Source organism: Sipha flava, unplaced genomic scaffold (genome assembly GCF_003268045.1).
Source record: "Sipha flava isolate LNK unplaced genomic scaffold, YSA_version1 109_pilon_pilon, whole genome shotgun sequence".
NCBI lineage: Eukaryota > Metazoa > Arthropoda > Insecta > Hemiptera > Aphididae > Sipha > Sipha flava.
The window spans coordinates 1,128,623-1,145,827 of record NW_020271726.1 but is presented as its reverse complement, the minus strand read 5'-3'; the positions used below and the strand labels follow the sequence as shown (position 1 = coordinate 1,145,827).

The window sequence follows — 17,205 nt, the reverse complement described above, 5'->3', positions numbered from 1 at the left end:
ATACATTTCCACAGCTCTCCACTTAAGAAAATACATACCAGTCGTTTGTGCTTTATGTGTGCCATTCTCGTCCCCTCTCCAATATAGGGGCCCAACAAAATGGTAGCTCCCCACTTGAGAAATATCATAAGCCCACCATGTTAATTATTTTTTTTCTTAACAAATTATAATACGTTTATGAAAATTCCCATTTTATATAACTTTGGCAATTAAATTTAAAACTACTGAATCTATAATGTTAACAGTAAATAAATTTAAAAAAATTAACTTTGGATTTTCGCTATGTTATATAGTGTTGATAGTGTTTCAACTATTTGTCAGAGTAGACAGCTTTTAAGCCCCTCTTAAATACGTTTCTGATGTATAGAATAAAAAATATTACGATAATGATTCGCAACACAATAATAATATATATAAAACGTTAGACGTTCGAACGTCAATACACGGTGTTTACGAACGACGCAATAGTACGACGACCGCCGACCATGTAGTTCTACGGTCTACAGCGGCGGAGTGATTTATAATCGATTGGTTGGCGGAGGGGTGGAAGAGGAAAGTAGTTCTCACTCACACGCGCTATCGATTATCAGTGTGGCGGTGGAGAGCAGCTCAGCTGCGACGGCAACAGCAGGTCATCCTCCTCTCGCTTCGTCGGCGGCGGTTGTTTACGTTTCGCGACACTCGTAGCGTGCTCGCGCACGCGCACTGTTCCCCGCACGACCATCGGTGGAACACTCTCCGTGGAGTTCTCTCTCCTCCGTGCCCCGTACACCCCGTAGCCTACCCGCCGGTCGGAGAGGATTTCCCATTGTGTGGTGCGCGTGTTGTTTTGTGTTCATTCGTCAGCTGTTTGCTATCCGCTGTGGACGCGCGCGCATTGCCGTCGACTGTTCGCTCCGCACGCAGTACTCCGCACTCGCATTACATATTATAACGATATTATTATTATAACGTACGCGATTTCTTGTTTATCGTCAACGGAGAGCGGTTTGGTTTTTCGTTCTGTGCTTTTTCACATTTCCGAGTCACCGCCGTCCTCGTAATTACTTTTTCGTCTCGCACGCACATCGACTGCGGTAATATTTCTGTCCGGGCCACTCGACCGCGTTTCGTCCGCGTCCACCGACTGCTGGTAGTAGCAACAGCGACGACTTCTTCACGCAACTACACAGCTTAGCCGCCGCCGACCCGCGCACCGTCGCCGTCGTCTGCGCAGGTAAATCTCCTCCGCTCACGGTTTAATATTATTTTCCTGTTCTCGCGATCCGATTACGCCGCCACCGACCGTAAAAAGTTGCACCGGTAGTTTATCCTTTTAAATCGTTTTTCTCAACAAAAGAACAAGAATTTTTTTTCAGAACTAGATTGAAACAGCATTATAATTTATATTTATCAAGAATATAAAAAAGCTTTATTTATACCATCCGAAATAACAACCGTTAACCCTATCTGCTTGGTATTGCGTAGTTCACTATAATTGTATTACCTCTGTCTACCGTCGCCTTGTGCGCACGTGCGATTTACCTACGTACATTTATTATAGAATTGTTGCGCAATGATTGTTGTGATTTCACGTCGCACTGAGTATTCTTGCATTGAATTTTGCGTACTATACTGTACTGTACTTTGTTTTGATTTAATCGTTAGTTTAATAGTCGTTGTTATTATCAGTTATCATAAGTTTAATATAATATAGCCGTTGATTATAGTTGACATTATAGGATTAGAAGTATTATTTATAATTTTAATGATATTGCGTATTTACTGGCTACAAACCTACCTCCTACGCTTATTATATTATTATCATTATGTGACCGGATTATCCACATTTCTTTCTTTGTGTTACTACTGTTATTAGTCGTTACTCATACACGAAAGAATGATTTATTTATTTAAAATGTAATAATGTGTTATGTATTTTTTTTCTACAGTGTTATACTATTTGCGTAACTTCCTATATGTGTATTTTGTATAACTATTCTGTTATGATGAACTTGTGTGTATCCTAAACACATGCGATGCGTTTTTTTTGTTCTCGAACATGCGTTCGCAGTTATCGATTTGTTAACGTTGTCGGTTATTGAAATTCGTGTTCACAAATCGCAGTCCGTTTGAATGTACAACCTTAATTTACAATATATTATACTAAAGTACCATATTTATTATTTCCATCGTACCTGAAATTAAAATTACGTATTTCATGTATGAAAACGATTTTAAAGATTTTAAAAACACGCACACGTGTATAGTTTGATATGATAATACGCAAATGTTTACTCATTACAACGAACATTATCTGTGATATTATTTTTATATTTTTTTATTTAATGCGTATGCCGAAAATCATAAATAAATTATCTGTATATTTATTTGTGTTTTTATTAATTATTCCATTTTATCCTCGATTTAACCTAATGCTTATTGTTTTTCACATAACTTGTTCAGATTGGTTAGGTAGCTCATCTGATTCAAAGTGAAAGTTTTCTACTAATGGATAAGTTAATATGTTAATGTTCACGAACATTTTTACATCGAATTTAAAGAAATACATGTATTTTTCATTTATCGTTTTCTGTGTATAACTGACGTAATTTATATTGATATAATAAAATATATTCATATACCTATCACATAGAATGAGATTTATTTCTTCTTTATACAATGGTATTTTTTTAATAACCCGTTCCATACCTCTTATACACTCTTGTGTTTGTATGTGAAGAACATAATTTTATAATTATTACACGGCAAAATTACAGTTATTTTATTTTATAATTTATTCGTCCGACAATGTTTAGTAATATGTGTGTAATATTTAAATAAAATATAGAATAGCTATTATGTAGATTATGAAATTACCAGTATTTAGAGTATAGGTTTTGATGTTGTTCAACCGCATTATTTATCCATTATACAACTTGTTAATGTCAATCATATTACCTTAACTATTTGTATTGTTTCCATTTCAAAAATTTGATGATAGAAAGTCGTACATCTATAATTTAACTATAATTATTAGTACAGACATAATTTCGAGATCAGTTTATTATAACATAAAGTCTATGTAATAATAATAAAAATAAATGAATACATTTTTTTTTTATAATTGTTTTATGCATTTTTATGTTAACGTGTTATTTTAATTGAATATGGTTTACGTCGTTTTATTCGATAAAGTATATGAACTTTATATTAAGTAAGTTCATTGCCTTAAGCTGTTAACAATTCGTGGCAAACATTATAATTTTTTTATGTATTATTTAGTTAGTTGACTATCAATTAACTTTTTTGGTTTTCGATCTTTTCGTTATAATTAATTGCTTAAAAGTGTAGGTAATTTATTGTGTTCATGATAAAATCATTTATGTCTAAGTAATCTTGATAAAATTTACGTATTGGTAACTAGAGCTTTGTCTCTAAGTAGTTTTTATATTGCGGCGTACCAAAAATCAAACCAAAACCTTCCTTATGGTTATATAGTTTTATAAATATTATGTAGAATACTTGTAGATTAGTATAAAACTTGAAAATCGACTATTATTATTTATTCATATACTGTTTATTTTCTCTATTAACTATTTTCGTTTAAACTGTCCTGAGTTATTATGGTATACAGTTTAAACCGAATGGAGTAAGAATACAATGTTTCCAAAGTTAGTTATGAAATTTAATTTAAAGTCGATTAGTGTACCTCTATATGACGTAGTATGTTGCATAAAATAATAAATAAAATTATTTATAAGGTACTTTATATAAAATATATTATAATTTTCTTATTAAAAAAAGCAATAAATTATTTTAATTATTAATTTAATCATAAATATTATATTGTTTCATTCTTATCTTATTTATTGTCTATTATTTTTACCAAGTAAACAGTGTAAAACAAACATTTCTATATTTAACTCAAATAAAGTACCCATATATATTTTTTTACCTAATAATAAAATAACTATACGTAATTGTGTATTTAATTTTTTGTTTTTGTTAGATCTACTTATATTTTTCAGTAAAAATTAGAAAAAGTTAAATTTAGTATATACAATTCATATAGGTTTTTTTTTTTGCAACTTTATGTTTGTGTATAATTTTAACTAGAAACCTAATGATGTTATAATGTACTCGTATAATGGTCGTCGATAAGCTATTATTATAATTAGCTGTAAATTTTTTTTTGAACTACATTGGAACTCATACGGCTTAAATTTATATATTATGTTATTTGTAAACATTTTAATTAAATTATTTTATTACGCTTTTTAGTTTTATATTAAATAATATAATTTTAAAACATTTTTAAAAATTAAGTGTACATAAATAAAATGTATTTTGAATTTATTTTTCATTTTATGAATCGTGATGTATTTTATAACATGTAAGATGATATATTGATATTCAGTACCTTAATTTTTAATTAATACAATTTTTTTAATATTTATCTACTATGTTTCTATTAAATAACTCATATTTAAAAATAAATAAATATTTTCAAGTTAATTTTGAATTTTACTCTATTTTATAGTTTTATTATCTATAGTTCAAAATAATCTTTAAGTTATATAATTTCTGTGTTTCTACTTATCTAAATCAATAATTATTATGTATATATTACCTATATTTTTACTAATTAAATACCTAACGCCAAACTTGAAATTAGTTTTCTGATAATAATGAACAAATAGGACGAAAACAAAATTAACTTTCTGTTGTTTAATGAATAATTTCTTATCCATAAAGCTTTTGTGTTTGATATTTGTGTTGATAGTATAAAAGTATTGTATACATTCATATTATTCGTACTCCTTCATTGACTCATTGCTCGTCTTTTGTTGGTAGTTACAGCATTGAACCTTGATAATAAAAATAATGGAATACTCAGTTATATATTTATAGGATTTGAATATTTTGGGCATTAAGGAAATTATTACTTTATGCGTATTATCATCCTTTTTTTATTTATAATTATTTTTCATTTTTAAGAAGCGTTTGCTCGTCAGTGATTTACTTCATGAAATGTCTTAATGTTCATTGGATATCACATATTCGTATACGTTTATATTTAAAATGTAATTTAATTCGCTAATCTTCAGTTGTTAATTTCGTATTTAATTTATTTATATTTTTATTTTTTATTATTATTTATTAAGTACGACTTTTTCTCGAAGTTTTGGTATTATTTACTGTTTGCGGTTCGACGAAATCATATGATAATCAACGGTAATTAGTACGTGATTATAACATATTTGCCGTTAAATCGTATATAATGTGTCATCATTTAAAATCCGTTATGTTCGTGGAATCTGCTGTATTTACATTGCATTTGTATTTATAAATATTGCGTTTGAACAATAGTTGGTTTTATGAAAAATTCTCATAGAAATCGAGACGTTTCCGGCATCGTACGTTTTCTCGTAAACGCGGCGCGATGATGTGGGCGATAATAACCGTGTGCACAGTTGTTTGGCTGAAAAAATCCGTTCGCGAATCCAGCGGCAGCAGTGGTATCTGTATTATAGTATGCGCCGTTTCCCCTACCACTTCCCCTCGGGTACATTGTACCTGGAGAGGGCATTGACAGCTGCTGTCCACCGAAAAAAATAGTTGAAAATAATAAACTGACGGCGACGGCACGCAGTATTGCTTCGTACAACTTTCAACAGTTGTTGACCCCCTTCATCCTTGAAGGGGGAACGCTTGAGGTGATTTTTATTATTTTGAGGGTATACAGGGCTTTCATACTTCGTGATGTTCAATAGTTTACCATCCCTTGTCGCGAGAACATAGAAATCGCATTCGATGAACTCTGCAATAAATAGCACTTTTCTACGTCTCATTTATTAATATAGTATAGTATTTCCATATAATTTTATTAACTTATAATCTATTTATAACAAATCATAACTGAAGACGTGTATCGTGTATTTGATTGTATTGAGAAGTGTTAAATATATTTGACAAAATTTTTTCTTTTATGTTAATTTTCCTGTTCATTTCCTTGTTCAGAATACGTATTAATATGCGTTTTGAATTTTTCACATATATTATTATAACATTTTAACGTAATAATTGTACTTATTCGCAAGCATTATCTTCTTATAGATTAATTTTTACTTATCCATTACCTACAAATAGTAGAGAAAACTATTGTTACATTTATGTGCCAAATAAAACTATATTGATGATAACGTTTTAATATATAGTTCTAATTCTAGGTATCAAATCTATACAGTTTTAAATTAACAGTTTTTGTTTATATTTAAATAAATTATTAAATATTTCTTCTTTAAGCATCATATAAACAATAATTATACTAAAAATATACTTAAAACTTTAATCAGTATGAACAGTTAAATTAAGAAATTATAGCAGTTGGACAGCTTAAGTATAATGATCATTAAATTACAATTTATCACTAAATTTCTTTTAATTTATATTTTAATTGAAAAATTTGAGTATTATTTTTTCATTTTATTTCCATGGGTTCAATTAGTAAAAGAAAATGTACAATAAAAAATGTAATAGGTATTGGTGAGATAATATAGGTATTTATACTTATTTTATATTATTTTTATTGATTTTAAATCGATAATAACATTATTTTATTCAAAATTACCTACTTAATTTAATTGTTTCTTTATTTGGCGTAAGTAAATTATGTTAATTAAAATTAACAAAATGGTTTTAAACACCAATAAATAGCATATAATAAAAATATTTGTTAATAGTAAATAAATAATTAATTTTAAAATTTGTAATCACAAATGCACGTGTACTTAAGTAGGTAAATGTTAAATATACATTTTTATACAAATAGAAACATTTTATTTAAGCAGCAATGTATGTACATTGATTTTTTAGAGTCATAGGTCCTAAACCTAAAATAATAAATACAATTCGTTCTAGGCACTTGTTTTTTTATTGATTTTAAAGTATTAGGAACCTCATAAATGTAACAAAATTAAAACCTTTATGTGAGTAGTTGTTTAATCCCAGATAACTTATAAGTATTTGTTAATAATTAGTAAATATTGAACTGAACACAAAATATAGTCAATCTCGTTATTTTAAAAATAAGTTTTATTTATAATGGCACTATATTTAATGTAATTCTCTTCATATCTAAATTATATTTATACAATGCAAAATAATCGTATTTGCTAGAACTTATGCTAATTCCTTGCATATACCTATTTTATATATTTTTGTAAAATATTATAAATTATTAAAGGTTAAAACGTTTTTATGTTTTGTAGGTGTAAATATGGATAGAGAGAGAAAGAAGACGAATATTTTGTGTTAGGCCTGAGTTTGTTTATAAATTATATATCAAGAAGTATACTTAAAAGAGTAGTTCATATTGAAGTGCCTGTGACTATCTTACAGTATACTTGTAATATGTTATATAAATTAATAATTACTTCTCAAATGCGTAAGCGCGTTCAGGCACATTAACACATTTTATGTTTTTTATGAAACTTAATAATTTTATTTTATTTTGAACAATATATTATAATTGCAATATATATATACGACAGTTATAATTTGCTAACTTCTATTATTATATTGTTGATCGTTTTACAGAATAGCTACCTATAATTGTATCCCTAAACCCCTTAAGCGTCTTGATTTTTCTTTGTCCTAACTATACAATTAAAATCCCGAAGAATGCTATAAGACGCATCATAACAACAATATGAATACGACTAGATTCTTTGTATACTTATAGCTTGAATTTCTATGAACGTTTTTATAACTATTCATATGTATTGAATAAAATAAAACAATAAGTTATTTAATAGAATAATAAATCTAAAATAAAGGTTTGTGGTTATGATGTTTCGCTGAATTTGCCTATTATATTTTGGAAGCGAAAAATCACAAGTTAAGTTAACACATATACATATTACATAAATATAATCATGATAGTAAATTATAATATTTATATTGTATGCCGAGTGCTTTGAAACAATAAAAAACGTGGCTAAACGGACTTAGGCGTGAGCCAGGTGGTTGGTTCAGTATGTTTTTGAATGAGAATATTAATCTCAATGGGAATCATGTTTGGTATTGGATATATTATTTGTTTTTTTTTTCATTAATGTCTCATGTGTTTTATTGAAAGATCGATTTAATTAAAAATGTACTAAGTTTATTGTATTTATTTTTATAATATAATTATATTAATATTACAAGCAATACGAATATTTCATTTTAAATGAGGTAAATGTCTAAAATCACAAGGCATTATTCATAATTTTTTCTTTACTTATACCATTTATCAGGCCAAAAGATCAAGTAATTCATTTTATTGTACGGTATAGGTAAATTACAAAATTACAAAATTACAATTGATAGTTAAGTTAATTATTAAATTTTTATTGATAACACATATGCTTTCGATTAAGTATTAACAATTATTAATCTTAATTACGATTTTTATATAACTGCTGCAGTATAAATAATATATTTTTGATTATTTGGAAATTATTGGTCTAAATGTATACCCATTTATAACTATGTTCATTATTATACTATAAGGAATAAAAGAAAAACAATTTGGTCGACTTATTTTTATAAATATTTAAAAAAGATATTTACAACGTATATGTTATACAATAATTCAACTAATAAATTGTATAACTTAGTTTAAAAAAAATCTGTAGATACCTGTTAAAAAAAACTACAAACACTGAAATAGGTTAAATAATAATTGATACTATTGATTTAAGGCGTCTTATAATCAATTTCTTTTTATCCTTTTGGAATATCCTAGTAGAGTTTAATAGACATTCTGGGCACTAAAAGGAGGGGAGTTTCCCGTTTCCACCATAGCCCTTTTCCGCCAAAAACGAAAAAGGTACGATTCCCGTTTCCACCAAAAGCCATTTCTACCAAAAAAAGTTTAGAAACCATTGATTTTAATTTTTAAGTAATATTGAATATATGTTATGGTATGTGTAAAAAACATTTGTAATGTATACACTTATAATCGTCGATAATAACGGTTAATAATAACGGTACACTGTTTGATGTACTGTATCATAGTTTATTTATAATTCGTACACAATAATTATCTGACAAATATTAAATTCTTATATTTCCATTTAGTATCTGTTTTTTTTTTTTGTCACTAGAACACTTAAACGTTCTTATTTACTTACGTTCTTAAAATGGAATTTGTTGTAAGTAAAAGAGGTAAAACAATGTTGATTTTTGATGGGTTTAAATATGTTTTTGGTTATATGTCACAAACAAATGTAACTCAGTGGAGATTTTTTATGAAAAATTGTCGGGCCAATATTTTTGAAAAAGAAAAAGAAATACCTGCATCGAAAGGTACGTTTTTTATCTACGAGTAAAATAAATATATTTATTTAATTATTTATTTATTTATGAAAAATTAAATTAATTTATTCTTTATTATAGGTGATCATGTAGACAATTGTTCCGTCAAAAATATAGATCGTCAAAAATTAGCAACGACATGTAAGCGGAGAGCTGTCGAAGATATTTGTCAAAGACCTAGATAAATAATAATAGGTGAGATTCAATTATTAAACATAAATAACATTAGTCCAAATGTTATTAGAACAACTGTTTTTAAGACGAAATTAATGATTTTGGAGTTTCCTCAACAATAACAACAAATGATATCTCTGCATTACGAAAAAGTGTATACCGTGCTCGTCGTCAGATTTTACCTATGAATCCAACATATATAGCTGATATTCATCGTGCTGTAAGTTCAGTTAATACTTTGACGACTAATGATGAAGAATTTTTGTTAGCGAATGATGACATTTCTAGTATAATAATATTTTCCTGCAATACCAATTTAAAAATGTTATGTAAATCTGAAGTAATCTATGTTGACGGCACATTTTCATATTGCCATTATTATTTACCTAATTACTTACAATATATGGGTTAGTTAATACGTATTATATACCTTTAGTATTTGTTTACTAAAAGATAAAAATATCGAATCATATAAGGAAGCATTATTTCAAGTTGTTCAAAAATGTTTAAATTTAAATTTAATATTCATATTAATTAATATTTCATATTATAATTTATTAATACTTATGAATGTAATTTTTTAATGTAAACGTAATTTTTTAAAACTTGAAATACCATATACTCGTATTATAATTTATATTTTTTGTGACATTTTTAAATATTTAAAAATGACGATATGTGTTTTTTCAAAACTTTATCGAGACAATATTTGACCTATCCTTGTTTTTTACTTTATAAATAGTTAAATAAAATGGATGTATTATAATATGAAATTATACAATACTTTAAAAACTCTAATATAATTGTACCTATATTCGACTAATAAATTATTATTATCTACTTGTATTAAAATTTATAATGAAAGAATATGTAAATTGTACATGGTTCCCAAACGTCTTATCACAAAAATAAATTTTGGTGGAAACGGGAATCATACCTTTTTCGTTTCTGGTGATATAGGACTGTGCGTAAATTAAGGAACCGGATTTTTGGCGGAAAAGGTACATGCCCAAAAGGAGTTATATCATTCCGATGCCCTTAATTGTTTCATTCCATTATCTCCGCTTAGGTCTAGATTATTATATATATATTATATAGTAAGTTGCTATGTATAGAACTACTATTAGTAACAAAGGTATTATTTTATACAATATTTATACACATACACACACATGGATTGGATGGTATAATTCATTTTTAACATTAATCAGTTGCACGAAATCAATAATATGACTACTTATAAATATATTGAGTAGTTAAATAGACCTGTGTATTTCTAAAATGTTAAAATAATTAATACTTGCTGCGTATATACAGTTTCTACAGAAAAATATATAGATTTATCAAAAATAATATTACAAATGGTTTGGTTGGCAACTTACATTGTACCAAAGTTGTTTTTTATACATCAAATGTATACAAGATATGACACAATATAGTTACCAAGTTAGCTCAAGAGGAGTCTGAAATATCCGCTCAACCAATCAACAATATATATTTTTCTTTAACAATAGTACTCTTCAGTTAGATACAATATTCATTATAAAAATATTGAAATGTATAGTTCCTTGATAATCATGCCTCAGAGTGCTAAAACCCCATAAAACATTTATTATCTATATTCTATGTAATGCACTAGAAATACCCAATGAGATTATAAAATTATTACGTCTGATTTACCTTCATTATCCCTGTAAGAATCACAAGTCAATTTTACTTTAAAAGATCATTTGCTAGAGAGTTTGATATTTATCACTACAATGTCAGTAGAAATTTAGAACTTATTTTGTAAAAAACTTGTCTAATTCAAAACTATTAGATTTCTTATTATATCTTGCGGTTATGTTGTTCTTTATTTTTTTTTTTAAATATATCTGCGAATTATGTTAGAAAATAAATTATATTAATTTTTATAATAAATAGTTTTTCAAAAATTTTTATTGTGCTTCAATCTTTAAAAAATATTTTTATCGTTTTAAAACTATTTTATAACGTGCTATACAATTTTGAATTATAAGAATACAGCAAATATAAGATTCTTAATTAAATATATCTTCAATTTTTGTAACTCGTACGCATTTCATAATTTCATAACTTAATAAAAATTTCGTCATGTATCAGATTCTAGCTCTGAATAATATTTCTAGTTGTAAAAAACTTGTTTTTGAATAGATTTTGGTACAATATCACTGAGGCTTGTGTTTTCAACTAGAATTAAAAAAAAAAAAAAAAAGAATTAAAGCATGATGTAAACAGGACATATTCATATTTTACAAATACTAAATTTACATGAAAATATAAAACAATAATTTAATATTTATTTATTTAAACTAATCATTAAATTTACATTGCAATTTGTCTTCTTTTAAATATAAAAAAAAGTTACCGGTCCAATTCGTTGATAAATTAACTGTTTTTTTTCTATATATTTTATAATACCATTTATAATAAATATATTCTAGTATTTATAATTAACAATATTATAATATTTAATAATACCAAAAATGAATAGATAACGAAGAACCAATTAATTATCATAACAATATCATTATATATATATATTTAGTTTTTTGTTCATATATAATATGCAAGTAGTTTTTATTCAAATAATATACCACGATTAATTATTACAGAAAAAAAAAATTAACTACTGATTTTCTTGATAAAACCAATTATTCAATTTGTTATATCAAAAACATTATTGAACAAAAATACACGGAGAAGATGTACTAGTATTCATATATAGTTGTAACACCAAAAATATTATTTTGTGTACTTAGTCTAAAATTTATAAAAATATTTAAGAGCAACAAAATTATAATTTATACGAATTTTGTTTTCAAATTTTTGTAGTTACACTGGATGCATTTGAACTCCATGTTTCAACCCGCAACCGAGTACTGCTGACTAGTGCATCATGGTTAAGACGTTTCAGGCATATTTGCCGGACTGTCATAGGACTTACTCTTGCATACATTGCAGAGCCCATCTGGCCAATCACGACGAACTTATATCCAAGGTATGATACTAGTGGTAAGTGGTAATTTGGAAGGGAAAATTATGGTATAGGAAAAATAATAGAAGAAAACTGAGTAAGAACGAAATTGTAAAATATATATTTAACGATAAACTAGAATTCAACAGTCAGCTAATCAAAGTTGTTCCAGAATAAGTATTGTAATTGTCACTCATGAACGTAACTTGGAAATTTATTAGGGGGGGGGGGGCAAATATATAGTTACAAATCAACTATTTTGTATAGTTAACCTTACTTTACTTAATTGTAAATTTATGTTCACATCACCATTTATTATATATTAGTATATATTAGTATAAGATGATCAATATTACTAAGTAATAAAATAAATCAAACATAAATAAATAGACTTAAAAGTTTTTAATATTTTATAAGTTTTAAACAAAAATTCCGCTTTACTACCTAAATCTTATTATATAAAATTATTCATTATTCATTATCTAGCATGTTAGATAAACTAAAATTGAAAATTAAGATTTAAAAACAACTATAGTTATAGATATAACCAGCTGTTTTGTACTTATTATAAAACAAGATACATTAAACATCAGAGGAGGAACTGCCCCTCCTAATTTATTATAAGGGGGGGCAATACCTCCTTGCCCTTCCAGTTTACGTCTAAGTAATCACTGACCGCACTCAAATGCATTTTAATTCTAGTTGAAAATAAGGTTTTATTTTTATTATCAAAATATATATTGTCTATACGCTTATTAAAAAATTATATAATTATTTTACTATCATAGTCAAATGGAGGATAAAACAATTTTAAGTAAAAAATATGTAATTGAAAAATTGAATAACGTTGTGTGCTTCATACCTGTTGATAAATTGATATCAGAAATATTAAAAACAAACAGAAATACATAACATATATGATATTTAGTATAATATACTCATATATAAATATACATAAACAAAATTTCATAATTATTATACAAATGATGATGGATCAGTTATGAATTATTCAAGTATTTAAATACTTTTAAATGTTTTCGTCGATCAATAAAACTTAGTGTTATATTTAATTTTTTTATACACTATAAAAATCAACTGTTGTACGGATATAATTAAATTTCCTTTGTTATGAGTGTATTTTTTTATTTTATGTTTTCTTTCAAAATTTCTCTATAATGCAATTTTATTACGCACAATACTTCCTCTCGCACAGAAATTTTTATAATCATATCGATTAAAGACCATTATATGAGTTAATGTTTTGTATTATAATCTCTGCGGAATTATATAGGTCAATCTGGTATTATAACCATTACATGGTACGAGCTCACTTGAAAGGTTAAAACTTTAAAGGGACCTATTTGGACATATATTATAAGCAGACATTTAGTTTTGTATTTTGTATTTTATCTATTATATTATTATAGTGCATATTATTATATAAAACATTAAATATCGCATATGGTTTTCGTTTCGTTTAACAACTGATCGCATTTATATATTTCTGTATTTTATGAATTAAAATCTAAATATTTGTTCACGATATATGCTTTTGATGTTAATGTTAAAAGCTTTATAATTGAAAATAGGTTAACAGAGAACGTAATTTTTACAAGCTCAGCAGACATTTAAAGAACCGTTTTTATTTAAGATACTCTGTGAAGTAACGCTTTCAGTTGGTGCGATTCCCTGCCGGATTTGACCCATTTTGTAAGTTTATTTTTAAAATCCAATTTAAGCTGTTGTGGCCAAAGTCATTGATATATTGACGATGTATTTACACTTATTTATTTATTATTATACTCCTTAAACAATAACATTAATAATTATTCGTATCTAGAAGATAGTATTATTTAAATTTCCATATAAATGATGTATGATAATTAATATTTATATGTTACTTAATTTATTTTAAATTAAAACTGTCATACTTTGTACAAGTTATGATTATTCCTTGAAGACTATCTATTTTTTGGCTTTCCTCTTCATCTTTTACCTTCAACGTTCATAATAACAACTCTTACTGCATTTGTTTCCTATTGTCTCATCACATGTCTAAACCATCTCAGTCTAGTTTCTCTCATCTTGTCCACTATAAACGCTACACCAATACTGCCTCTCACATATTTGTTCTTTATTCTATCTTCTCTTTTCACTCCATTCAAAAAAAAGTTATGATTATACAATAAAAATTAATATTGTTTAATTAAATTATAATTTTTGTTTTTAATTTGTCGAACTGTGAAATTTTTTTTGAGGAAATTCCCAGTCCCTCCCTCAAAAAAATCTAAATAAACCCCTCTGAGCGCATTTTTATTTTTAATGAATTAGCTATTTATTTGACTGCAAGATTATTTCAGTAAAAAACATTTATTTTTTAACCCTTTCGAGTATCGAATGACGTTCGTATTTTTCTACGCTCCATAGTAAAAGGAGATTGCTGGGAAGGATTAGGAATAAAAGGCTGTGTGGTCTCACGACGGGAGACTGTTTTGATCCGAAAAGCCTAGAGTATGTATAATCTGAACAGGTCGGTTACACGTGCCGTTGGCGCGCCCTATATACATCAGCAATAATAGACGATGGTGTGTGACGTCACTGTATAATACTCGAAACTTAACCATGTTGATGTTTTTGTTTGTCGTTTATCGACGGCAGCAGCGGATTGTTTGTATCTGCGCAATACTTACTCGGTCATCAGTATATTGTGTGTACTATACGCTACACTCGCTTTTATAGATAGCGCTCGTCAGTTCTACTGAATATATATGTGTATTTGTTATATTAAATATCATACATATTATATAATTTATTATACATAGTACCTACATAGTTTAATTTTTAGTACATACTGTATACATAACTTACATAAGTCCCGTATCGTGTGTTTACTATTTACATATAGTAGTTCAACAAGTACTTAATTCATCATACGGTTCGATGTCCTTACACATGAATCTACACATACTATTAAATTATAATTTTACGTATGTATAAATTAAATTAAACGAGTTTCTTATGTTTAGTTCGATTAGTTGAAAAACGATCAAGCTTCTGGAAACCACGTGTTCGCAATAATATTTATAAGTAATAAGTAAATTTAAATTTTACTAAATAGAAAATAATATAATATATAAAAAAAAATAAATAATAATAATATTATAATATAATATAATAATATATATTATAATATTTATTATTTAAATTTTACTTATAAATATTATTCGTATTAACCTCAATGACTAAGAAATATTCTAATTTACTATGTCATTTAATACGAACATACTATTAAAAAAAATAGTTTAAGCTCATAATTAATATATTGTAACAACAAGGAACTTTTGTAGCTACAAAAAAGTGCTATAACTCTATATCAAATAATATAGATTGTGTTAATAATATGTTTTTTATACTGCAAGTACAAGTGTACAATTGCATGTCGTCATAAGTATCACGTTTGGTTATGGCGTATGTATCAAACAAAGTTGTGACAGTTAAAATTTGTTAAGTCTGTTAACTGCAGTTCTCTTGTTTCTTTTCTATGAGCTAATGTAACGCAATATATTTTACAATATGCTCTAACCAAAACCGTTTTAATTAGTATCAAGTTATTGTATTGTATTATTCGTGTAATATATGCATTATTATTATGCTGTGCACGGAAACAATAAATTCTCGTTTATTCTATTATTTTGTTAAAAAGATTAAGAAAAACTAATCACAGGCATTGCAATTGAGATAAGTTTTAAAATAAAATGCTATGTTTTTCTATTCTAACAAGATAAAATGAATGCAGTTGCGTCATTTGTTTTTGAGAGGGGGCAAAAGTTTTGACCTGCCCATAATATAACGAAAAAAAACTGCTCGTTAACTATTACATTACAATTACATTAATGAAATACTATAGTAATAAAATACTTATAGAAAATAGAAGAATTATCCATAATATAATATAAAGAATTAAATAATTTAAAAAGTTAGTTCCTAGCGGACTTGCAGCCCATATCCGGCCCGACAACGGCCCGCTAATGATAAGGGGGGAATCCCCCCCCAATGACGTGACTGAATTAATGGTCCCATAAACAACAAAAATAGTATTAATTTTATTAAAAATGTTTATGAATAAGTTTTATATCTAATATTTTATTTTTATTTTATATTTTTTTACATTTTTTTTTTTTAATAATATTACATGAATAATAATTGTAGATCTATATACCGTTTCTAATTCTTATTTATTATACCGTACAACGTTCCTTGACGTCGACGTCTCAATATCAATATAAATATCGTTTATTTGGCATGTGCTTAATATTATATATAACTTGGAAATTTATTGGGGGGGGGGGGGGCAAAAATATAATTACATATCTAACGAAAAGGGTGTCCAATGCTAAATACAGCTTTACTACCTACATATTATTATATAAAATTATTCATTTTCCAACATTATGTTAAACAAGCGAAAATTTAAAATTAAGATTAAAAAAAAAAAAATGTTATAGTAATAGCTATAACCAGCTATTTTGTACTTATTTTAAAACAAGGTTTATTAAATATCAGAGGAGGCACTGCCCTCATAATTTATTCTGGGGGGCAATTGCTCCCCTCCTTGCTCCCCCCATTTACGCGTATGTTAAAATTAATTATAACAATTACTGTAGGTTGCTATATATATATTTATTTGTAAG

At 26.8% G+C, this 17,205-nt stretch overlaps 1 protein-coding gene across 2 annotated transcripts in view; it reads left to right on the top strand.

Moving 5' to 3' along the window:
- Window positions 1-518: 518 nt before the first annotated feature.
- The window catches only part of LOC112687268 (protein yippee-like 1), a 34,825-nt gene continuing 18,138 nt past the window's right edge, over window positions 519-17,205 (top strand). The window contains exons 1-2 of one of the 2 annotated variants that reach the window (XM_025559901.1): window positions 519-1,216; window positions 12,373-12,538. In XM_025559901.1, the coding sequence (XP_025415686.1) occupies window positions 12,437-12,538 (102 nt within the window). In that variant the 5' untranslated portion in view covers window positions 519-1,216; window positions 12,373-12,436. The remainder of the gene's footprint in view (window positions 1,217-12,372; window positions 12,539-17,205) is intronic. The other variant, XM_025559893.1, reaches the window with a different exon arrangement.